This window comes from Diadema antillarum, unplaced genomic scaffold, assembly GCF_040938485.1.
Source record: "Diadema antillarum isolate AM-2024a unplaced genomic scaffold, OU_Dant_1.0 scf00000015, whole genome shotgun sequence".
Lineage (NCBI taxonomy): Eukaryota > Metazoa > Echinodermata > Echinoidea > Diadematoida > Diadematidae > Diadema > Diadema antillarum.
Window position 1 is genome coordinate 2,984,109 of NW_027270904.1, and position 27,528 is coordinate 3,011,636.

Genomic DNA, 27,528 nt, shown 5'->3' on the forward strand with positions numbered 1-27,528 from the left:
CACTACAAATCGTCTTAATCTTATAGTAGTTAACGAGATTAATTGATCTGGGCCCCGTTTTAACAAAAGATAAAATCGATTTTAAATGTCCTTACTACACAGGCTGCCATAGACTTACAGTTGAAATCAACTATTTAATCAATTTTAACTCTTCATAAAACAGGGCCCAGAGCGATCACTGCGTGGTTGACTCTAAGGATTTGTAGTACCTGCACACTGTACACCCAGCACTTGATAAGCACGAGGTACTATACAACATCGATTGACACCGCACATGGATTGTGTGCGACTGTGCCTGTGCCCGATGCTTCGAAGCACCAAATCTGTGCTCCAAATTCTGTATGTGGCTGAAAGTACGTAACTCGTAACTCATTCATAACAATTAAATGACCTTTCTACGAGTAATGTTTTGAGCATTTATCAAACCTGGAACCAATGTAATGGGGTCATAGATTACGTGTTTACGGAAAATTATAGATTCCAAATCTTAAAACGGAATTCTGACCGTGAACATTGTTCATCACCGTGTCAAATCGCAAGGTTACGTAGTGGTATTAGTCCCACAAGTTGCATTTGGTGTCCACAAGAGACCGTTTCGGTAATGTATCAGCATTCATGGATGTACATGTACTTTCACTACGACAGGCTGTAAAAGTAGAAACATACCATACGTTGCAAGGGAGGAATCAGTTAGCACTCATCGATTGTTGCTAGGGAGGGTATGCTTTGTGTCATAACATTAATGCATAACAGATACTGGTAGTTTCTCAATCAGCAAACAAAATAAAAAATGTCGTGGTCTGACAAAAATGACACGCCTGTCTCAATTCATTTTTACGCATAAAATTTAGTACGTACGGATGAGAGTCTGTGACAGAGTAAAGATTGGTATTTAAAGGCCTATACAGGGAATAATTTCTCTTCTCGAAATTGAATAGCAACTTTAGTGGATGGACATACATTTTGAACAAATAGCGTACAGGTTATATTGTAAAATTTCTATGCGCAAGTGACATTTTATACAGCAGTCATACCAAAATGCATATTATAGCAAATTATGCGATACCAGCGAAATTATTCCGTGGTATATATTATTTTTTTTCAACGCGTTTTGCTTGTCGGTCGGAAAGTGTTATGAGATGAGACAGTACCGAATCACGGCCTCCACACTCTCCGCAGCGCCGACAACAAAAACTGTAGAAATTGACTCCGTGGATGCTTCTTTATAGACATTGGAAGTGTCTTTTAAACCTTTTAACAGACGTAAGTCGCTATAATATATAAGAGGTATGATAGGAGTTTATTTACACGAAATTCCGTAAAAATCATCACTCATTTTTCATCACAGAAATTAAGGATAATTCTATAGATTATTGTCAGGAGTTTCTAAAGCAAAAATAGATAAGCATAATTTATATAGCGTATGTTTAGTTCCGGTATATCATAAAACATCCTACCATATTAGCGTAATAAAGCGTAAAATATAGGGAGACATAACTAATTTTCTCAATAAAACAAATCTGGAAACGGTTTATTCTATCAAAAAAAAAACAATTCTATTTAAATTGTTGTTCACATTATCTTTAAATTTAACAACACTTAACACCGATTATACTGATTACGTTTTTGGCATTGGTTATTTCCATCCCTAACTCACATTTTAGAACTACTTTAAAACACTATATAAGGCTGGGTTTTTGTTTCATCTGCAATGGTTATAAGTATAGTACCTTTAAGGTCTGCTATTTAGCACAAGCTCCTATTGAAGAGCTGACTCCAATACTTGCTTGAGTCATACTCTATGTCACCCTCTCCCTTCCCTTCTTTATTAAAGGTCCTGTTTACCATTGGGAGCATGCAGTGATTTGATAAATGTTCGAGAAAACATCGCATTTGATGCATAATGTGTATAGGTCAGCTGTATCACAAAACGTCATATCTATATATACCATCTAAATATTTCGCAATAAAGCCTTAAAGGGATGGTATGTATATATAGTATTGGTTGAGGTGACTTTTTGACAGATACTTAGAAGCCACTATAATGAATTGTTAAAAGGCATACAACTCCAATAGGAATTCAAAGTTTACTTGATGAAAATTGCTTTTGACATGGCTTAGACGTAAGAAAATAAAGTAAAACAAAATGACTCTAATAAAAGATGGGTCCCATCATTTATTAAGACTGCTTTGTTTTGGATATCTCAGCCATTTCAAAATCAATTTTCGTCAAATAAATGTTAGATTCCTCTTACATTTATATGCTCTTTCAAATTTCACATGAGGTTTCTAAAAAATTACCCTCAAAAGAAGTTGGAAATCTGAAGCCCCATCTCAACTAATACTGTACCATCCCTTTCAACAAAACAGAAATATTTATAAGAAATTTCATTTCTCCAGGAGTTCTCACCTTTATAATTTCCCCTTTTTGTTCCGTGTATAGTGAAACTCTGCCTTAAGATATGCAAGTAAGGTCATACAATGGAATAAGAGGGCCTTCAATGAACAATGTCCACGTATATTAGAAGACAAAGAATAATTGATTTATTTTCCTTTTTTTCCAGAAAGACGAAGTGTATCCATATAGGGCACTGTGTTTTTAAAACATCATGAAGGAAAAACAATTATGTGATCAAACGAATAACAAGCTGTCAAATTTGAGGCACAAGATTATATTCACTATAACATGTTAATAAAATGCGATATTTCTCTAGACGAAGTGGACTTCGGCTTGCCAATTTATTTTCACGTTCTGACATATTTGCTAAGTCCCTTGATTACCTATTTGATAAGCCGTCCAATAAGTCTACTTCACTGGTGATAGGGTATATGATAAGAATAGATTGAACAAATATCAATAAAAACGGATGTATATGTAAGATGAATGTTAATACTGTGACAGGTACGGGATTAACGATGAAAATCTGTTATATCATAAGGATCGGGGTAGAAACATGTTGATATTAACACCAATGAGGAGAGAATAATATCAATGTATTCATGATAATAATTATGATAATATTATATGGTTTATCGTTCAAATACAAAATAACAATCCATCAGCTCGAAGGCTGATACGGTTGCTTTATACAACGGACTCACAAGTAAAATTTATGTACAATAACACTTAATATATGCATGAAAATATATGATAGATACACATCAGACCTATACAATTCAATAATGGAATATTTAGGTAAGTATTGCAAAACAGGAACTGGGATTGAGGATTGTACAAGGTAAGGTGGAGAAAAAAGAACATAGACATAGGCAGTGAAAAAGTAAGAGTGGGGAAATAGATCCAATGCACAAACGCATGAACGGTAAAAGCAAAGGACATGACATGGACATAGCATAGGCAGGAATGGGAAATAAACATATCATATCCATATAAAAAAACAACAAAAAGGACACTTTATCTCTGTTTTTTTCATCCCTTCTCAGTTTTCAGTACATGACGTAATTATTTGAGTCCAATTACAGCAAAAAGATAATGTCTACTGTGTAGAGGGGTAATCAGTAATAAAGACCAATTAAGTAGACCTTATAGATTGCAATTACACGTAAAGTTGGGGTCAGGATAATCACTTCGGTATCAAATAGAGTCGAGATTAAAATTTTCCCTCTTGACCCGGACCTCTTACCAGGGAGTCATATCACGATAAAAGGATCCGCGGAGGTATTGAGTGTTTCTCCTCAATACGGAACTCGAAGAAGTCCGCTGTGGCCACTACCAGACAAAAGGAGCCGGACGGTGGAAGAAATAAATCGATGGCAGAAAGAAAAATAACACCCTCTTTACCTGCGGGGTAAGGCCTTTTGATCGCAGTACCTGACCCAATCCGACATTGATTGGTAACAGTCTGACTGCACTTTTTGTTCGGGATTTCGAGTGGATTGGAAGATAATAGGAATAAGCCGCAACTCGACATTCTCTCGCAGGTATTCCTATTGTGTGGCTGCACCCCGGCAGCTCTCTTCCGCGTGTTGGTGGGGGACTAGCGGCTAGCAACTCGCTCACTCGACTGGGGTGCCACATTTAGTCTACTTCTCGAACACGAAAGTCAGTCGTTGTGGCGAAACTTCTGAATGAAGTATGATTTGGGTTATTGCCCGCCTGGAATCTTTCAGAATGGATGTGAGTACTACATGATTATTTTTTATGATTCGAGATTTATTGAAATAATGATCAAAATGCCTTAAACCATTCTTGAGTGAATACTTGGGGCGTGTATAGCTGCATGTTCACTTGATAATAATAATAATTGTGCAAGGTGTATACTTAGGCTGTACTTGGGACTTATCATGTAACTGGTCGTATGGAAAGAGATGTTGATTTGTTTTACTATGCAGCCAAGAAGCAGATTTCACAGGATGTGATTGAATGTCCCGCTACTAAACTTCAGATGGGAGATTTCCAAGTTATATTCCAGTGGGAGTTTTCTAGGGGTAGACTGAAGTACGGTAACCATGGAGGCGAGACGCCGGGGCCAAGGCGCGGGTCGCACAAACACGTTAGGGTGATTCGACTCGCTGAGCACTCGCTTGAGCGTTACGCAGCCAGAGCGAAACATTACACGCCGGTATACGACAGGAATGAGAAACGGAACTTCGGCTGAGTACGGAGAGGGTGCATAGGCACGTAGGGCTTTAGTCAATATTGAATATGAGCAGGAGTGATTTCACAAAGCAGGGGTCTCCTATGCCAACACCGGGTATTGAGATGTTGGTGTGTCAAAAACTGCTGATATTCAATACGGAAGCAGGTGCGAACATAACACTGGGACTCGTCTGTGTGTGTATGAATGTGGTGAGTGTTTTAGGCCTGCGTTTATGATAACATCTGCGAGCTTCGTATTTTATTTCTCAGTACCCAATCGTCTTGCTTCTGCAATAATTTTGTGAAATTATTCGTCACCATACTGATGCCATGTCTGCGAATTTTCTTTAAACGAGAAGGGATGAAAAAAGTATGATGACCTGAAGGCAATTACAGAATAATATGTTTATAATTTAGGTTAATGAGTGCATGTGCCTTACGAAAGTAAAATGTAAAGGCCGTATAGTCCTTTGCGGGATTATCGTAAGTGCAATATTATTTATGAACCATGCTAACGTGGCCCCATGACCTTGATCGGTGACCTTCTCTCCACCCTATCACGATTCGCGTACGTACGCACAGAAGCTAGGTCAAGTGCAGTGATAGGGGAACAGGTGAACATCACACATATTATTACATACCACCATCACGACCACCACTTACCATCACCACTACTACCACCACCACCACCACCACCACCACCACCACTATACTACTACCACTAACACCACCACCACCACTACCACCACCACTACCACCACCACCATCACCATCACTACTACCACCACCACCACTACTACCACCACCACTACCACCACCACTACCACCACCACTACCACCACCACTACCACCACCATCACTACTACCACACCACTACCACCACCACCACCACCACCACCACCATCACTACTACCACCACCACTACTACCACCACCACCACCACTACTACTACCACCGCTACTACCAATGGACACCGTTTTCAGTGCGATCAATGTCTTTACCTCCAACCCATGATCGTTATCACGTGACCCATGAGAAATCTATTCCACAAACGATAAGACTATAATGAGTGTATAAAATTATATAGAATAATCTCTCACACTTATAAAAAAAAAGACCTTCTCAAGGTGACGAGACAGAGCCATGCAACCTCTCCAGTCTCCGTTGATCCCTCTCGGATCTTTTCATATAATTATCATGATTATTTTGAGTGCAACTGTACATAATGTTCCCATTGACTTTCATGTTATAAAGAATGACACAAACACACACACACACACACACACACACACACACACACACACACACATACAATGGTTCCCATAGTGATAAGACTCGAATTAAAATAAAGACGGCTGTGATGCTATTTCAATGTTAAATATGTTTTCAGAGAAACTATAGTCACCAGTGACAAACACCCCCGGCATAACAATATGACGCTGAGGTGATGATGCCCTTACTTCCTCTTATCGGTTTGCACGCACACAAATTTATCATTAAAGCTAGAAAAGTAATCGGAGAGAGCAGACCTCTGCCAATCACATATATTATATTTGCCGAAAACGACCTTATTTCGCAATGACAAAGAGTTCTTCAAAGAAAGAAATATCCTGGATCCAGAATGCGATCCGGATCACTACCAAAGTTTAATCATCTCTTCCTTTTGACATTATCAACTTTCCTGAAAATTTAGTCCAAAACGGTTCATAACTTTGAGTTGTTTGCCAGCAGGGTAACAACAAACAAAGCAGCAAACCAAAGAGGTAAATGCATAACCTCCTTTGCTTATTTAGATATCTAGTTTTAGCAGCTGATCAACCAACTATAAAGCCTTCTAATCTTTAAAGTCTGTATTTTGGGGTTGTTTTAACGAAATAATCTTTGATGGGAAAAAAATATCTATAGAAATTTATGTAATGACGTGAATACTAGTGAAAGTTTGTTTGCGGGTAAATGTGAAACCGATTAGGCGATGGCGTGAACAATGAATCTAATTTGGTCCTGTGTTTGCATTCAAATCATTTTGTGAAAACATAATTATAGTTCAGCCCCATAACTTCTTTTTTTTAAAATCATATATTCGAATCTGATGAAACTTCTTCCATTCTGCTTTTTTTTCCGATTTCACTCTTATCCCTAAAACCAAAGTTGAGTTGAACCTTAACGGTATACACGCTTGAGAGAAGCTGAATATTTTTTTTTCTTTTTCTTTCTTTTGCCGTTCTGCCAAGAGCGCTCCGTTATGGGACTTTTTATAACCAATTCGTCATGTTTGCAGACGAAGTGCCTGTCATATAGCGGGGGGGGGGGGGGGATGAGGGGAGGTAAATTTGCTCAAGTAATAACGGTTTTCACCTTTTTTTCCATTGTATGTCGCTGAAAGCAATCTCATTACCCTTTGGAGAATTTATTCTCCATTAAAGCACCCTCTACGTGCCGTTGTCTGACAAAATTGTGGACTCTCCAAAGCATCTCTGTTTGTAGCAGAACGAAATATCAAACGACCATGACGACGGTGCTCCAAATAAGTCCACCCCCCCCCCCACATCAGAGTTCTCTGTCACGTTAATGGCTTTATATTACCATGATTACCGAGCTTCCGTAGCAACAGCTTAAACTCTTAAAGCTGTTTGGTTATTGCCTGAATATTTTCCTACTCAACACTTTAGCTGCGATTCTTCAAGGCACATGATTCTAATTTGATCGTAAGTGAAACCTTTCATAGGAAGAATACCCGAGAGGTGTCAAATTAGCTTCTACACGTAACTTGTGTAATCTGGTTAATTCTCTCATGTATAGAACTCTCATAGACCTAATCATCAAATGGATATTTATTTTTAATGTTAATCAAATGGATATGGGGATTGTCATGCTTATTGAAAATGCATTTCACCAAGCATTGATGCGTTAGCTGCGTATATGACTTGTTATCAGTTCCATGGCCTTCGACGATTTAGAATGCCTGAAATAGTATTCATACGAGCGTAAAGCGTTGTCATAAAATTTGTTGCTCAAACCTCGTTTATCTCTTTAATCTTTTATTGCAGATGTCATCTTGATCGCCGTTTCCATGGCGTACCAAGGTTCATCCGGGAGCTGAGCCACGTCTCTGGCTGCTCAATAACAAGGTTATTTTCAACACGAGTGTCGCGTAGAATATCTGCTCGGCAGAAGTCTTCGACAAAGAGGGGTTACCAAACGGACAAAAGTTTTGCGTTGAGAAACAGGTGTATTCTACTGATACTGACTTAAGACTTGCTCTCTTAGGGGAACATTTTCGTCTTGTTCGTTGAAAGAACGGGTTTCTAAGATGTCTACATCGGGGGAAGAGGCACCGAAGTGCAGTCGAGAGGCCAAAAAGCAGAGTATGACCCAGTCTCTCAGCGGGTCCACGAATGACCAAAGTCGACCTCCTAGCGTAGTGAGCGGCAGCGTGAAATTGGACGAAAAGAACGGACGTTCCACTAGCGGTTCGGTGTCGTCGCTCACAATCAGTGATCGGGGATCCGTGGTCGATGTCAACAAGCGCAAAGGGAGCAATGGTGATGATAACCGGAGTGGCAACCATCGAAGACCAGCGTCGGCGACGTCAAGCACAAGGAGTCGACCTATCAGCGCCAGATCTTCGAGTAGCAGACCGACAAGCAGCAAATCCAGAAGCCGAATGAGTTATGAAAGTGACTTCGATGAAGGATCAGTCAGTAGAGTTTCCATCGACGGAGGTAATGGCAATAATGTCGGTGAGGGGGTCGGGACAGAAAATGACGATTCGGCAAGTGTCATTAGCGGCGTTACCAGACCCAAAACTGGCCATGCGGCTGGCGCAAAGAGCAGGAAACCGAGAAAACCGAGGAAGCCTCGCCGACCGAGGAAGACTGCTGGTGATGATGATGTGGATGATGACGAGGACGATTTGGATGATGACGACATCTATGAAGATGAGGATGTTGATAGCTCAGAAGATGAATTGGAGGGCGATTTCTCCCACTTCGTGGTAGCCCTTCGTGCTGAGACTGAGAATCTTGCAGCGCGATTTCGCGATGGGCCAGACTCTCTGGACCCAAACGACAGTCGGCTGGAGACCGCCTCCCTTCGAGGACTCCTCCAGGATCTCACAATATCATTGCGGAAGAGTGAGACGAGGAGCAGCGAAATTTGCGGGAGCATCGGGGAGGTGCAGGAGGCCACCAAGGAGCTCAAGAAGATCCTGGCTGAAAAACTGAACTGCTCATCGGAAGCAGAGAAGAAGGAAGAGCAAGATGGTAAGACGATGACTGAAGTCGGAGTTGATATCTTTATGTTTTATTTCTACGGCTTTACTTAACAACTTGTCAAATTTTCCGTGATAATACTACTCTTCAATTTACTCATTCGCTTTGCCCTCTCGAAAACTCATTATTACTGTCAAGAATTATCAATGACAGTGTCACTATCACCACCATTGATATAATTATTAGTTATTTATTTATTTCGTCATATTTAAACAGGGTAGTCCCCTCAGTTTCTCAACTGCTTTCCAGGGGAGCCCTGTGTATATAAGATGATAAAACACTGGAATACAGTACAATAGACTTACCATAGATACCATTAATATCAATCCAATCATCAGTTAAATTTGCGCGTCATGAATTATATCCTTACGAATGTACATTGATAACCAATGGACATATTGATGGCACCTTGGTACCAAGTTCAGTTGCATTAGTCATGGCTGCCATGGTACACAAACAGTTAAAAAGTTGATACATGTTGTCTATGGTCCTCAGATCTTCGACATGAGTCACAAAATATTAAAAACACAAACAAAAGAGCGACATTCCAAACAAACTAAACCAGGCTCTATTCTTTATTCGCTTTTAGATCACCAAGTATTTTCTGTGAATCAAAATCATACACTTGTCCATCGCAAGTATGATCATTTCAGACAGACATTCTAAACAAACACTTGCAATACAACTCTTTTCCCTTATCTTTATCAAAGGTATGAGATAACGACACCGCAGGAACTAGATTTTGGTCCACCTAAAGCATAAACTTCATTTAGGGTCCTGCAATGGCGTCTTCAGTACTATTATGAGAAAAATCTACTGCAAATACGAAACAGGCGTAATCGACTGTAACACCAATTCGTCAAGTTTTATAATGACGCAGGATGTTTATCTCCAGTATCGGAAACCTTGATTGATGTTGGTGAAAAGGTGTTTAGCAAACTCCCGAAAAGATATTTACCCCATTCCCCGCAGCGAAGGTTAACTGTTGGACCCTCTGGGGGTTCAACAGTTTGTCACCAGAAAAATCAAAGCATACGAAAGGCGTTTGGAATATCACGCATCGCGAAGGTGACTTTTCATCGATCGAAAAGTCCGATAGACCATCCCCAAGCAACAAATAGTCTTAGGTATTGTCTTATTCAAGACTGTAGAGAGTCTTGCTTATGAACATTCATAAAACTTTTGTTATATGCTGACTGCTTTGTACTCCCCCTCCCCTCTCCTTATGCTTTATCGCACTTTTTCCTTTCAGAAGTTCAAGTTGAAGTAAGATACGTTATTGACTTTGGTCTGTACTTTAAGAGAAAAGTGTTGATTCTACTACTTTAACGAAACACCTGGATCCAGTCTATATTCGTAAGGGGAGAGATCTGTAGAAAGCTCATACAATGGAGTCAGACCCAGGACAAAGCCTTTATTGATCGTTGATTCTTCAGTGCTGATGATTGCATTGTTAAAGGCGTGTGCGATTTGCTATTGCTATCTCCCACAAACCGCGTTTAGTATAGACGCCATCAAAGACCGCGTGTAATGACGCCGAACTGTTCAAGTCCCTTAAAGGACAAGTTCACCTTCATAAACATAAGGATTGAGAAAATGCAACAATATTAGTAGAACACATCAGTGAAAGTTTGAGGAAAATTGGACAATCGATGCAAAAGTTATGAATTTTTTTAATTTTTGTGTTGGAACCGCTGGATGAGGAGACTACTACAGCTTGTGAGTCATATGCGTACAACAGTATAAAGAAAATATAAAAGAAAATTCAACATATTTTCACTTTTTTCGCATAATAAAAGAGCAATTGACTTGCCTCTTTCTAAAGGCAGGGGGAATGATATTACCCATAACATTTATCGGTAACGAGTCAGGGGAATGTGTACTTTTTTCAAAAGATGGAATTTTGTGAAATTCTCTTTATATTTTCCTTATATTGTTGTACGCATGTGACATCTAAGTTATTCATACACTGCAGTAGTCTTCTCATCCAGCGGGTACTGCAAAAAAACTTCAAAAATTCATAACTTTTGAACGGATTGTCTGATTTTCCTCAAACTTTCAATGATGTGTTCTACTAATATTGCTACATTCTCTCAATCCTTATGTTTATGAAGGTGAACTTGTCCTTTAAGTTACTTTAAGATCACACCGTCATGTGACTAGATCAGTAAGTTTGCGTGTGTATCGATGATGACATAAAAACTATTATACAAGAAGAAATTATGCCTAATCTCCAGAACGTTATCATTAAATTTTAATCGATTTGATAAGGACTAAAGTGGACTAACGAGGACCTTTCCCTCTCTTTTGATCTCCCTCTCTCTCTGGTGCCACGGGAAAGGAAAAGAGATTGAAATATTCTCCCATATATGTTTACTGCTGTAAATTTCCTATATTATGACCTGAGGAATAATTAAGTTACACTACACTGTTCATCTGATGAGGAAAGAAGGGAACAATATTACACACATTATTTTTTGATAGTACAGTACTTCCTTGTGGCTCATTTTGTAGAACTACTTAAATTCCTCTTTGGCAGCACGTATACGTATACAAAGAAGTCAATGTCAAAATGATACGCCAGCGTCCAATCCGCCATATCTGATTGCATTAGTCGATAAAGTGCGTGTACGGAAAGAGAAACCCTGGTTGTCATGGCAACTGTATTGAGAGAGGACAATCAGATTGTTTGAATTCACTGAATGTTATCTATCTATCTTAAGGGCTTTTTACACTTGTGTTTCTTAACCCCGGACTTTCTCTGACCCAGGACTATCGTTAGTCCCGTACCAATTTTTTCAGCTTTTTACACTCGCCAATTAGTCCCGTACTATCTCTTGTCCGGGGCTAAGGAGAAAACTGACCTTTTTACACTCGTATTTCTTAGCCCCGGACTTTCCAAACCACATGAATATTCATAATTACGCTGTGTACTGTACACGTACACGCACGCACCGGCAGCACTTGATTACCTCGTTTCTGATTGGTCAGTGAGGGTCGGACTTCGTCTCCGTCGCTTAGCCCAGGATTATTTTTTCGTTCTGTTTACACTCACTTGCTTGGCACCGCAATTGCGGTGCTAACCCCTGCTATTTGGCAGGGCCAGATAGTACCGTACTATCGGTGGGGCTAGCCCACTATAGGGCTTTTTACACTTGTAAATTTTTGCTTAGCCCCGGACTATCGGTGGGGCTAAGGGGGGGCCTTAGCCCCACCGTTGGTACGGGACTATCCTTAGCCCACTTTCTGTTTACACTCGTTTTTGCCAAAGTGGGCTAGCCCCACCGATAGTACGGTACTATCTGGCCCTGCAAAATAGCAGGGGTTAGCACCGCAATTGCGGTGCTAGCACCGCAATTGCGATGCCAAGCAAGTGAGTGTAAACAGAACGAAAAAATAATCCTGGGCTAAGCGACGGAGACGAAGTCCGACCCTCACTGACCAATCAGAAACGAGGCAATCAAGTGCTGCCGGTGCGTGCGTGTACGTGTACAGTACACAGCGTAATTATGAATATTCATGTGGTTTGGAAAGTCCGGGGCTAAGAAATACGAGTGTAAAAAGGTCAGTTTTCTCCTTAGCCCCGGACAAGAGATAGTACGGGACTAATTGGCCAGTGTAAAAAGCTGAAAAAATTGGTACGGGACTAACGATAGTCCTGGGTCAGAGAAAGTCCGGGGTTAAGAAACACAAGTGTAAAAAGCCCTTTTGGCAAAAACGAGTGTAAACAGAAAGTGGGCTAAGGATAGTCCCGTACCAACGGTGGGGCTAAGGCCCCCCCCCCCCCCCCTTAGCCCCACCGTTGGTCCGGGGATAAGCAAAAATTTACAAGTGTAAAAAGCCCTTTATTGCACCATGCGAATGCTGCTGGATGTGAGCCAAAATTAATTTTAGTCACCTGCGCTTACTCTTCATTAATCTCTGCTTCCTATTTTCCTCCTCCGCCTCCTTCTCCTCCTTCTTCTTCTCCTCCACCGCCTCCTCTCCCCCCACGTCCTCCTCCTTCCCCTCCCGGTTTCTGTTTCTGTTCTTGTAGAACGGGGAGAAGGGAGGGGAGGGGATGTTTTGTTGTGCTTTGCAATAAACCAATGGCACTTCACTTCATGACGAAACATAGCCTTTATAGAAATATGGCAATCTTTACAGTGACACCTGCCAGAGACTGGCCAGTTCTTTAAGAGAAATTGCCTGTTATTTCATTTCCACAGCAACTACTCGCAGAAAAAGGACCCTCTCACACTATCTAGGTCCGACATTAACTTTTCTTTTCACTGGTTGGCCATCGGGCAAGTATAAAATCATTAAAGGCATCATCTACCATTTGCAGATGAAATAAAAACCCAGCTTTAGTGCGTCAAAATAGTTCTAAAATGTGAGTTAGGCATATATATAAACAACCATTGTAAAAATTTTAATCAGGATAATCAATAATACGTATTGTTGAATACAAAAAATGTGAATAATAGTTGTAATAAAATTGTTTCCAGACCAAACCGTCTACAGTTACGGTTGAATGAGAAAAACAGTGATATCTCCCTATATTTTAGGTTTTATTGCAAAATTGTTGTATGATAGGATGTTTTGTGATACAACTGACCTACACATATGCATCAGATGTGATAACTCGAAAATTTTTAAAATCACTGCTCCAAACGGTAAACTGTATCTTTAATTGTCAAATTTATAATTGCCCGAAATTAAGAAAAAGCACTGCCCAAAAGTGGCGCCGATGTATTAATTATTTGACTTGACACAGCTTGAGCAGCATCTTATTTTCAAATCAACTTTACTTTTCGCATTTTGCGTATTTTCACTTGCCCGACATATACTTTTACTTGCCGCGGGCAGGCAGGCAAGTGCTGTATATGTCGAGTCCTGTCAGAAATTTGACCCGTTCTTCTTGGTCTTCCTCATAATTATGGCAGCAAAAGCATTTGAGGATATAATTGTCATATGATAGATTTAGAGAGAGAGAAAGGAGACTGTTATTGGTCCAGTGATTTTGCAGAGAAGCCAAGGTTAATCATGGACTATAAAGGGCTTTTTATACTTAGCCCCACCGTTGGTACGGGACTATCCTTAGCCCACTTTCTGTTTACATTCGTTTTTGCCAAAGTGGGCTAGCCCCACCGATAATCCCGTACTATCTGGCCCTGCAAAATAGCAGGGTTAGCACCGCAATTGCGGTACCAAACAAGTGAGTGTAAACAGAACGAAAAAATAATCCGGGGCTAAGCGACGGAGACGAAGTCCGACCCCCAACGACCCATCAGAAACGAGGTAATCAAGTGCTGCCGGTGCGTGCGTGTACGTGTACAGTGCACAGCGTAATCATGAATATTCATGTGGTTTGGAAAGTACCGGACTAAGAAATACGAGTGTAAAAAGGTCAATTTTCTCCTTAGCCCCGGACAAGAGCTTAGTACGGGACTAATTGGCGAGTGTAAAAAGCAAAAAAAAAAAAAAACAACAATGGTACGGGACTAACGATAGTCCTGGGTCAGAGAAAGTACGGGGTTAAGAAACACATTTAATGTAAAAAGGGTTTAAGGGTGCATAGCTTGACCAAAATAAGACTGGCGCAGTGGGTCTGCAGAGTTTTGCGAGCTGTCGTGATAGGGTTTTTGTTTTCGTCTGCACCTGCCCTCGCAAACATACACAAACACAACAAACAACGGCTTTACGGGAATGAGAGGGGAATGACGTACAGAATGAGCAATAGAGGGAGGTGTAACATCGTGTAGATGGATGAATAGGCAGAACATTGATTTGATGAAACTTTAACCATTCTGTTCGTTCGAATTCGTTTTCGTTAAAACAATGAACTTGAATATGATATGGAATTGCAAATCAATTTTCATCAAGTATACGATATGGTTTGGATTTCTGAAGAAGGAAATGTTCATTATTTCGATGTTACATCAAATTGTTTCTGCTATTAGTTGCTGTGAGAGAAAAAGTAACACTTCCAAATCGTGTCAGAAATACGCACAATCGGTCTGATGTCATGTATGTTGCAAAGGTATTCTGCAATACTTAATTATGCTTGCAGAGTACTGGAACGCATTTCTCGGATATATGCTTGACAATCAAGCATGGGGGGGGGGGGGCTGTAAGGCTGTTTAGAAGGGTCTCGGTTGAGGCAACGAGACTGAACACCGAAGACTACCAATAAGATACCCCGAGGCTGACCTTACATCTCCGATCAATGTATCGAATTCACGGTTGATCGATACAAAGCAAGCAGAGAATAGGTGCCGGCGGGAGTGCAATTTCATGTCTCGTTTGTTTGTGTATCTATTTGCTTACTTGTGTGTGTGCGTTTGTTTGTTTGTTTGTTTGTTTGTTTGTTTTTTCAATCTCATCAGATTGGCGATGCGGTTTCGCGGAGGCCGGGAAAAAGGGGGGGGGGGGGTTGGGCAGCAGAGGTGTTGATGAAAATAACAACAGGAATCCCTTCTTTACCATGGTCCTGTACAACGAATGTGTTCTGTTTACAAACTACAGACACATGTTTTCCACATACACAGCAATACCTTTCTCATGCAATACCTCTTCGCATGATTTATTACTGATTATGAGACACTCGTGACATTATGTTATACAATACAGTTATATCAAAGCACTACATGTCGAATCATTGCCTTTCATGCCAACGGTTATAATTGATACAATTTCCATGCCACTTTAATGCACGACTGACCAAACTAGATGTTGGTCAACTTCGGAGTTCCAGATTTCAAAATGAACTGCCATTCACCATATGAAATTATATAATGTTAGTCCAAACTAATGTTCAAAGGAATCTCCAAACACAGAACATTTATGGATATATTTTGATGCAAACCATGTAAGAATAAGACATTGCTTAACTTGTGTAAAAGTTAAGTAGGAATCCCTGAATAAACATCCAGTGCCTATACAATCCTCATGTTGATATCAGGAGCCGACGGCTGTAATGAGGATAAACTCCAAAATAAATGACCTAATGTGTAGATATGAACGTTTTCTATTCGTCTTACGTTTGGCTTAATCATCAAGAGAGCCATGAAGCATTAAACGATGCACTGCAAAAAGTCCGGTGTTAAAATGAAACACCGAGCTGGTGTTACATTTCCGGTGCTCATTCATGGTGTTAGATTAACACCTCCGGGTGTCATTTCAAAATATAAAATTGTTTTTTGAATAGTTTCTTAGTTACTGCACTTCTTGTTAATTTTGAACGATAAAGAATTTTCCGATAAAGTACTTGATTTTTGAAAAAAATGTGTAAACACATTTACACCACAGTAACACCAGTTGGTGTGGTCTCCTATTGAAGCTGGACGGATGTTATACCATTGAAATTAACACCACCAATATCAAATCAACACCATGCGGTGTCATTATTGAATTAACTCTAGCGCAGTGTCAAAAATATCACCAGCCAGTGTTAAATTAACACCACGAAGTGCCAGGTGAACACTTTTTAACACCGTCATAATACATTTTTTACACCTGTGGGTGTGGTCCTCTACTGAAGCTTGATCAATGTTAGATTTAACACCTATGGTGTTAAATCTAACATTATAGGTGTTAAATCTAACACCGATGTTTTTACAGTGTGCATTTGTCATGTTTGTTCTTAATTCCTTCTCTTCATTTCTCCTACCTATCTCTCACAATGTTCAATTCCGTTCTACAACCACTTACAGAGTGGATAAGCCCACACTGCTTTATGATGAAGAGGAGATTCAACCCGCCATAATGATGTAAACTTCTTTGTAAGACACAAAACCGGATTCAGTACGAGTGTCTAATGATAATGGCAGTGTAGGCCTACATCTCAAGGCTTATCTACAACAAAATCAATAGTTTAGCGTCATGAAGTTGAGTCCTAGTTCTGTTTGACCATCGTGTAATGCAAGGTAATATCGATTTCGAGTCGATTCTATGATCAGCAAAAAATTCTGCCATGATAACAGAGAATGCAAATCTTCGAATTATGATAGGACGTGGTAACCATAGTGATTCTGCCAAGGAAAAGGTAGGCATATTATATTCAAAGAGTGAAAAATCATACATCATTCCTATGCATTCATACCAGAATATATGCACCCATATCATATACCAGTATATGCACCCAATCAATCGCAATATCAAACCAAGGAGCGTTTTATCGTTTTATAATTGCATTTACATCATTAAGTACAGTATGCTTGTGTCCACGGTGGCATGTGTTGTGCCATAGTCTCATTTCCCCTTTTTTGTTCTTTTTCCTTTTTTTTCTTTCTTTTTCCTTCCTAAGTTAATTTCATGTCAGTTGACATTGGTTTATTTGATTTTTATGTACGTATTTTCCGAGGGTCCCATACCCTACAAGCTTTGCTTTTTAGTGGGACCCTCCATATCCATTCTAATCTTTGTATTATGTATATGTATATACCTTAGAAAGGAATTTCTGTTGTTATTTGTGACCACTTGTACATTTTCTTTGAAATTGCTACAAACATGTTCTGTAAATGTATTATATATAATTTTCCCTGTTTATTCAATGGAAATGGAAATAAAATTGAAATTGAAATTGAATACACTTAGTCTGCTGATATGGACCGAAAAAACACCTTCGTCAACTAATCAGATATAAATAAGAACAAAGGGGATGTGAAAGCTGCATGTAGGTTGTCAAGTATAAGCTGGGGGTATAACGCAACGCATGGGAGTGAACCAGAACGTGAAGATATAAAAATAAGAGTATAATAATGATAATCTCTTATTTACCCAGGGTAGCCTCTTCAGTGTTGCCACTGCTCTACCAGAGGGCCCTGCTATTATTATTACCCTATATAGCGTTGCCAGGTACCCATTTATACACCTGGGTCGAGAGGGACACAGTGGGTAAAAACATCTTGTCCAAGGACGTAAGCACTGGGTGGGATTCGAACTCGGGTCCTCCGATCGGGAGTCGGAAGTCTTATCCACTATGCCACAGCGCCCCCACCGAAGATGGGGGAGGTGGTAGTGGGGGGGGGGGGGGGGGGAGAAATGGCGCTGCACGTCACCAGGGAAGAAATGCTTAAGATGAGTAGAACGGTAGAAACAATCCGCAGGTTTCATTCTTATTCACGTCATGCTTGCCTTCATGCTCCATACACTTCGGAATGATTCGGCAGAATAGCATCGACTTTACTGGCTGCTAAAAGAACACCTGAAAACACATAAGGTGTTTGTACTTTTCACCTCGATTCAACATCACGCTCCAGTGATATTACCTTCAAAAGCTAAATATAGGTTTAGCAACGAGGATCAACAGCTCTCTTTATGTGTTTGATTAATCTTAACAGTGGGTTGAATGTGTTAAAATCAGAGCTACTCATCAGCAGTACACTGGATTATTTTGTGTGTGTGTGTGTGTGTGTGTGTGCTTTCCGCCAATATGATTTTAGGTTAAGAGGTACGTTGAACATGACGACACTTAATGCGGCATAATAACAATGTGTCATCAATGTCCGAAGAAACAGACCTGCCCGTTTTATCTTGAATTGACAGCGATCCTTACGCGGATGGTCATTAACTTTATGAACATAGCATTTCATGTGGAACAGAAGTAAACAAATAATTGATTACAGAAGTTACAATATGCTACTTTTGTAATTGAAACTTTGCACTTTGATATATGAAATACCATCTTAAGATTACTTGAATATCAGACTACTTTTAACTTCTAAGACTTGTCCATGTAAGCACTTTTCTGATTTGTCAACGACAGAACGTCGCGAACACAGACTGCATAAGCATTTGGCCAATCAAGCCTAATCTTGCATTTGCACACTGGAATTTAGCGCGATGTTAGGCCTCGCGAATGCAAATATTACAAATCGGTGACGGCATGCTAATATGTATTCAAGTGAGGCCATTCAAGATCTGAATTAGCACAGTGAGCAAAGCAAACACTTACAAACGGTCCTTTGTAGCACGGACGATTTTAGTCTCGGCTATGCTTAGCTTTTATACCAACCCAAGACTTGTGTACTTTTTTTCCCCTTCTCCTTGACAACACACGACGCATTGTACGCCTTGTCATAGCGTCGAGGTTGCCATACACCTTTTAATTAGCTCGAAGTGAAGTGGTAGATATTACTACACACATCGCATGGAACTACAGGAGTGGGACTACAGGATTCTTAAATCTGTTAATTGACGCTTCTTGTGCTCCTATTTTGGATTTCATCCTTAAGTTGCTCATGAGAGGAAGGTTACTTTTCAGGGACTTAAAGGAGCTGATCAAGCCGGAATATTAGTTGTAAAGGTAACCGTTAATTTTTTATTCTGTATTGCGAATCGAGTCAGATCTTTTTGAGAATTGTTCGCACTTGGCACCGAACATTTCTAGGCCCTGCATTAATAAAAGCTGGAAATTAAAGAGCCCTCACTGATGTTACTCGCTATTCAAACCGGGTGAGCTAAAATGGTGCAAATTACCAAACTTAAGGTAGTCGCTAGAATTTTCTCGTAAATATCTTCAATAGCGAAGTAAATAATGATTCTTCAAGGTCATTCTTCATATTTCACGGAGCCGTCAAAGCCTGCTCATAATTTGATATTACTCTTACTTTGAGACAGATAAAAAGTCTAAAGTATGATATCAAGCCAAAATTTTTGAGTTTCATTGCAACCCATGCTGGCTGTTACGTTATGGTATTTTCTTGTACTGAACTTCAGGGGCATGAACAGATTAAATAAGCGTATTTCGTCTATTAGAGATACATCGAGCACTAAACAATGTGGAATTATACTTTGCCCGATTGGATAACATATGCGAAGATAAGGAAGATAATTAGGGTCCAGATAATCAAGACGGTTAAATTGGCTGTTGAACTGAATCCTGAACAGACCGGTTAATATTGCAAATAAAGCAAACAGTCTAATCTTGAATTTATTTGGGGAATACATTCTATCTCGTACAAACATTACATTTGATATAGAGGGAAAGGGTATGGCGCGGCCAAAGGGGAAATTCCATGAGATTTTCATAATTTTACATCATGCACAGTACATAAATCGATAGTGCCACGTATAGATTTGTTGAATTTATTGATCCTCGAACAGATAAACCACTGAACTAGTAGAGTTCATTGAGAACCAATACTCTCAAAAACCTGAAACAAATTACACTGAACAAGGATGATGACATAGAGGCTTACATATTCACATTCCAGTAATGCAACAATGTAATTCCATTACAGCTTCATCTGTGCTGATTTTTTTTTTGCATCTTTTCTTCTTTTGTTCTGCTTCCATGAGCACCCAATCATGAATTCTTATGTGAAGCTGGTAGGTCATCATCCTTGTTCGCTATGATTTGTTATGAATTTTTAAATCATTATTATTCATTATCTCAATCATGATACATTTTATAGTTCTGTATAACCAATATATATATATATATATATATATATATATATATATATATATATATATATATAGTTGAAATGCAAAAGTCTGATAATCACCCGGAGTTCTCCTTTAAGTAATTACAATGCGAATTTGATGTAATTATAATATTGTAGAAACATTTCTCTGCTCAGTAACTCAACGGAAGAGAATCGCATCATTTTAGTAAGTTATTAAAAATAAAATCCCATTCATGAGGCATCGGTATGAAATTTATGACTTATGAAACATTATGACTCTCACAGCCGTTGAGATCGAAGGCATCACAATATTTAACGATTGATGGTAAAATTAAGAATGAATTTTAATTCAACCAATTTTCTTTTTCTCATATTTCTCCTAAAAAGGGGGAAAAGTTTGTATAGTAATGTGTAATGCAATAATTCTTATGGGTTTTACACAACGTTAAAAAACCCTGTGACTATACTTATACAATAATTTTGATGAAATCATGTCGATCTAATGTGATAACTGAGATAACGAAAGCAAGACAAACACAATGGAAACTAGACGAAAGCGTATTTGTACTGCTGTAGGATCCAAACATAGGAGATAATTACTGCTTTTGATGTATTGCGTTTCAGACAAAGAATTTCTCCATGTAAACGCCAAGCACACCGCAGTATATAAGAAGGAATGGGAAAAAATGTAATTCCCAATGTCAATGTTCAACATTAAATATGTATGTAAATGTCGAATACTGACGTCATGTGAAAATACCTCCTTTGGAAACATGCTGTAGTTACTGAAAAGCAAAAATCTTCCTATAATCACTTTATGACGTTCATCCGCATTTTTTCCCCAACATGTACACTGAAGGATGAAATATTCATGCTCATGTATATTGTAAGCATCGTTCATTACAGATTTCGAAGCCAACATTCCCGCCACAACTCAATGAAGCAGACATTGGAATCATTATATCAATGTCGCTGTCTGCTGAGAGCGCAGCCTGTTTCTATCACAACAACTATTCACTCCCATGCCTGAATGCCCCGCTTCTCTGTCGTCATGGCAACGATGAATTACTACTTTCTTGCCAGTCAATAACAGTACGGAGTGCACTCGTTTCCCTTCGATTTTGCTCAACGCGAATGGAAAAGCATTTATAATCCATGACGCAAAATCAGCTTCTTATCAACTCTGAGTATTCAACATACTCATTATGGTCATAGTGCCCAAAATGAATTGAGTTTGATTAAATGTTGCTCCGTTACCATCTCCGCCCCCCCCCCGCGCTTCGCTCCCTCCCTCCCTCTCTCTCTCTCTCTCTCTCTCTCTCCAACTCTTTCTTCCTCTTTTTTGTGGTATAAATGTATAGCTGCTCTTAAAATGTTACATAATTGCATTATACATAATATTGTAAATGATACATGAACTTGAATAACTACACTAGATTATACGCGTATGTATATGACACTGAGGATGATGCATAAAAGAACATGTAAGCCTATACTGCTGATATCAGACTAGATGTGGTTAGGTTAGATATAGATGAAAAAAGTATAGTTCAAGATTATAACCAAATAAATGAACATGATAAATGTCGCGTGATATACCTATTCGATCAATCACAAATCTTGTTATAAATACACTAACACTTGTAAATCAGTTATAAATAACATTTATGTATACGATGTATGTATATATCAATATATTCCATCTTTATTATCACTAAAGGGAGAGAAGGAGGTGAAATGATGTGTTTATAATGCGTTTCTGTCTTGTTTGCACGATCTAATTTGGATGAAGGGTTGAAGACGTCCTGGAATTCCGCGTCATCAGCGCTAGTCGTTGCTATGCCAACGAGGCTATACATCGGATTGACAAACACGTGCTAGGGTTGTATCACCTGACAGATGTCACGTTTGATACACTTGTTTAAGACTTTAAGCAGCTCAGCGCAATTTGCTATAAGCCCTTCAATCAACATACACATCGAGTCCCGTAGTCCAGCATACACCTGAGTCATCAGCCCGATATCCCTGATCCACGTATTCTTTTACACTGTAATAACTATAGATGCACGGAGAATTACTTTTCCGCCATCCTTTGCAACAATAACAACAAAGTAATAATAGGACAGAAGACAGAGCAACACTTTGCAAAGAATAAACAGCCTCATCGCATGGTTGCAAAGACAATAGTTCTGCCACCATTGGGATCAATTTTGTTCTGAACACTTTTTTTTCTAGCTTTCTGAAATGATAATAAGACAATACCGAAGAAGTGCCATGATGTCTTCCATTTCTTTTATACGGATGTTTGACCCTTGATGGCAGTGGAGGTTGTTGGAAAACTGCATAATTCAGATTTGGTATATGCCAACAAGCCTAAGAAAGAGAGGATTTTACTCTGGCAGCTATCGTGGGGCTTGGCCCAGCATGACAAACATAAACCATTTGGGATAAGAATAACTTTGAATGGGTTCTCATCTGAATCTTCTCGTCTTGTGTTTTTTGCCCGTGTCTTCACAATTTATTTGCTCTTTTTTTTTTCATCTAGACTTGTCTTCTCCGTAACAATCGTCTTCTTCCTCTCCCTTCCTTTTTTCTCTCTTTCTTGTATTTCTCCTTTTCCTTCATCTTCGTCTTTTCTCCTGCTTCATTTTCTCCTTTTCCTTCATCTCTTTTCATCCCATCCTCCTCCTCCTTATTCTTCTTCCTCTTCCATCTTCATCTCTCTTCTTCTCTTTCTGTCCTTCTGGTTCTTATTCTTCTCTGTTTTTCATCTCCTCTTTGTCTTTCTCCTTCCAATCTTTCCTCTCCTGTTTTTGTATTACCTCCTCCTTCTTCTTTTCCTCCTCTTTCTTCCTCCTTTTGCGTTCCATTATGGATGCACCTGTATGATCATGACACAGCTGCTGAAAATCGCATACTAGTACTTATCGAAAGGCGTCGCGACGTCTGCATAATCAAATACATAATGGTCTACTGCAAAGAGCTTTATCACAGATCATCGTTGTACCGTGTCATTGTCACAACGCTTCATTGATTCACTGTCCCTGGTCTACTGTCAAGGCTGTATAGGGAACAGTGGCAGGCATTCAGTCGAGAAATGAATGAACCTCATTATTGCATTCTCTAATACAGTAAACTTTGAGGCGACCCTTCTCACTGTGTAGCGACTATTATGAGGGACTCGCGTTTTACAAGCACCGCTTGTTATGAATTACCTACATTTTAGTAGAACAAGTATACTAACCCCTTAGAATGAACTTTAGAAGAGTCGCATACTCTATAGTTAATTGAGACTCCATACACTTTACTGGTAATATGAAATGACATATAAGTAGAAATCCATTAACTAATTACGAAAACTGCAAAATATTGTCTAATACGTTTTCGAATTGGTTTGTCGTTGTTTGTCCATTATTGCCCTCGTGATTGAGTCTTATATTCAATGATTTAAGGAGATTAGGGGTTTCTATGAACTGAAATTTATCGTTTTGTGTTTGCTTGTTGTTGTTTTTTTTAACTCTCAGGAAACAAGAAACCAAGTTCGGAAGCAGCAGTTGCGGCTGCCGAATCGAGAGCTGCTCTCGCCCGACTCACCGCCGAAGTGGCCGAAGCCAAGCGAATGGCGGCCGAAGCTGAGAGCGCCGCAGCCGAGGCTCGAGCGAAAGCTACCGAGGCGTCCGAAGAAATCGTAGCGGCTAATGCTTCGGTGAAGGAGATCGAAGAGGAAAATAAAGAACAGACGGATGGAGGGACAGATAAGGAAGGATTGGAGAAGGAAGAAGAGGCGGTGGAGGAGAAAGAAGTGGATGACGATGAGGACGAGATGGACAGATTGGATGAAGAATATGAGCAAATGGACGAAGAGAAAGATGACTCAAACGCAGTAGAGGAGAAAGAAGCTGAAGTTGACGAGGTAGAAGAGCCGAAAGAGAAAGGGCAAGATGAAGATGAAGGGGGGCAAGCAGAGGAAAGAACAACGGAAGTGGAGGATGGGCGAGAAGAGGAAGAGGAGGAGAAGAAAGATTCTCCCAAACCTGTTTTGTCCCCGAAATTATCCATCAAGGAAAATCTCTTGGAGTGGCCTCATCACATGTAAGTAGGAAAGCCGAGAGGAAGCGAGAGATGGGGAGGAGGAGAGATGAGAGAAAGTTGGAAATAGCAATGATATAAGATTATAATGATTGATTGACAGACCACTGCTCAGTCCATGCTTGGTTTTTACAGAACCTTTAGACTGCGTTTACACCAAATCCAGCATGGGTCACGGCAAGGGGTTTTTGCTATGGTGCGCCAAAAGGAACCATGTCTGGTTCTGTTACAATATCACTTCCCCGCTAACAGATTTTGTTACAAAATTAATCTTCTACTGTTGATTTTGTTGCTCTTAATTTTGACATAAGAATAACATTTTGGGTGATTTTGTACCGAATAAATGATTCTTTTTTAACGGAACCAGACATGGTTCCTTTTGGCGCACCATAGCAAAAACCTGCCCATACCGTGCTCGGTGTAAACGCGCCATGAAATAATACTGATCAATCTCCTGAGACGTAAATTTACGTTGGATATTGATCTGCGTCGTTACTCCTAAGTCTGCCTTTGCGGAGTTTGCCATGTTTTGAATTGTCCTCTCTTAAAAGATGATTTAGTGTGCCTTTTGAAGGAGCTTCTGATCAGAAGGATGACAAAGGTTTTAAACCTCATCTTTAGCTGTCATAAACTTGAGACAGAAATTAGTTTTACGGACTAGTTTCGAAAGACGGGATTTGTTCATACTGACCCTTGAGTAATCTTGAGAATTCATAAAACTTTGAGACATAACATTTTACTATAGGAAATTACTTTTCTGATTCCTCACCTTTCCAAGTTAACATATACTGATCTAGAACCTCTCATTAGATTCAGACAAAGATGATATGAAGTGCATCATTTATTTATTTATCTATTTATTTATTTATTTATTTATTTATTTATTTATTTATTTATTTATTTATTTATTTATTTATCTATTTATTTATCTATTTATTCATTTACTCTTTTATCTGTCTCATGTCCTCCCCAGCTTACCGGTGACAATAAACAGCGAGGAAGAAGTCGGTTGCGTTGTCCGCTTCAAAGACGAGTACTTCCCCGCACCGGCCTCCCTGCATCTCGTCTGCTGCTACGACAACGAACTCAGCACCAACGTTGTCGATGACAGCGAGGAGATGGTCAGCAACGTGGTTCGACTCCGACACGAGGACGACGACGACGACAACGCGGAGGGCGACGATCTCGGCGCACCCATCGTGGTGGCCATTCCGTACACCGTCTCGGGGAGGATGGCGAGTACCAGGGAGTTCGTCGTGAAGATGCGCGGGAGGGAGGATGAGGAATGGCAGATAGTCCCGACCCTGGCCCTTGAGGGCGCCTTCGCCGAACACAAGGTTCGTTTGGTTTCCATGATGATTCATTACAACACGATTATGAAATGTCTATGTTCCCATTTCCCCGCTCCATACTTTCGGGGTTTACTTAACACGTAACGTACTATTGTAATGTTTACTTCACGTTATCGTTGAAATATTCCATGACCTCTGATTCACTTTCCCTTCGAATAAGATATATTTAAAGAATAAAACGACAGTATAATACAAGCGCATAAGCTGAATGAAACGAGATCTGTTATAAAAGGATGATTACAACCTTTTGAAATTCATGAAACCGTGTTCATATTCATTCATTTCCAACGTCTCTGTTAGCATCTTCGAACACGAAGACCCACACCAGTCATGCCAGTCCAACAAGGACCCCGTTTACAGTGCGAGGCTCGGCCGAGCCGCGACCGAGCCCGCCTTCATTTCAGTGTAAACGCGCAAAAGGCCAAATGCGGGGCCAAAATTGGCCGCGCATTTGGCCACGCTCTGCTGGAGGTGGTCTCGGCCACGGCCGAGCCGCGTCCGAGCCCGTCCTTTTCTCAGTGTAAATGCAAACTGGGCCAAATGCGCGGCCAATTTTAGTCTGGCTTCCAAACCCTCTGCCCGTACTATTTCGCTATTCAGGATATTAACCCCCTCAGCGTCGAAAACTAGTATAGTTTAAAGTGGTTTTGTCCTGCAAAGGATTTTTTCCTTTGGCAAAGGCCTTTGCCCGAACGGCGACAGTTGGCAAAGGGTTTGAAAACCAGACAATACCAAATTGCGTTTGTTTACAAGCAGAGCGCCACTACGACGAAATATTGAATGGTTTGAATCAAAAGCGCAGCCGAGCCCGGCAGTGTAAACGGACAAAATTGCGGGGCTCAGCCCCGCAATTGAGGCTGGGCTCGGCCGCGGCTCGGCCCAGCCCCGCACTGTAAACGGGGTCTAAATCTCACGCTCACTGACACAGCCACTTATACATTGACCCACATAATTAACAGTAAGCCATGCAAACGAGTACACGCTTTCAGACGGAAATACCCAGAATAACGCTCTGCATATTGCTTTTTTAAATGTTGCTTCCTAAAATTATATATTCTGCCATGTAACACCATAATGATAACTGTCGTCTATGATATATGGACTCTTATTAAATATTTCATCTAGACATTAGTTCTATTCTTTAGATAGTTTCATTTTCAAAAATAAACATACGCTCTTGATTCAGTTTTTCATTGTTTTTGTAATATTTATATGAAACATTCCATTACACATAATATGTTATATAATATTTGATGATAAGCACACATTCTTGGTAATTGATATACCGTCTTATCTCTACGTATATTTGTTTCCTAAGGGTGTCTTCGCGGAGGTGAAGACCAGTCGGCTAGGTTCATTCGCCGTTGTGGCCAAGCTGGCGCGAGACAAGCAGACGATCACGAAAAAAGGCGGGACGGTGAAATCCTCCGCGGACCATCGAGTCACCATCTCGTACCCAGTTGGGGCCTGCAGCCTCATCAGCGTCTCTTTGCAGGTTAGGCTCAAGAAACTCGTCTAGTTATCAATGTTTGTTTGCACATCCCTTTGGGTCCTCTTCTCCTTTTTACTTGCATATCATTGATGAGGACGTTATACTGAATATTGACGGGTTAAATACTTTGTTCACATTCTCTTCTCTTTCCGAAGAGTTAACAGTATTTTTCCCAAGATTTCGCAGAGTTTCAGCTTATGATTGAAATCATGGAACACCACAGTGCAGTAGAGTGTGTTTACATAGTATCTGCGCTATACAAATTTATCTAATTATCATTATTATTATTAACACGTAATTGAATCAACGGTATCTACTCTACCGTAGTTAC

The 27,528-nt window shown here is 40.0% G+C and overlaps 1 protein-coding gene across 1 annotated transcript in view; it reads left to right on the plus strand.

Moving 5' to 3' along the window:
* The first annotated feature begins 7,910 nt into the window (after positions 1–7,910).
* LOC139724481 (uncharacterized) overlaps positions 7,911–27,528 on the plus strand; it is a 30,991-nt gene continuing 11,373 nt past the window's right edge. The window contains exons 1-4 of the mRNA XM_071635618.1: positions 7,911–8,862; positions 23,789–24,356; positions 25,327–25,690; positions 27,024–27,200. Of these exons, the coding sequence (XP_071491719.1) occupies positions 7,911–8,862; positions 23,789–24,356; positions 25,327–25,690; positions 27,024–27,200 (2,061 nt within the window). The remainder of the gene's footprint in view (positions 8,863–23,788; positions 24,357–25,326; positions 25,691–27,023; positions 27,201–27,528) is intronic.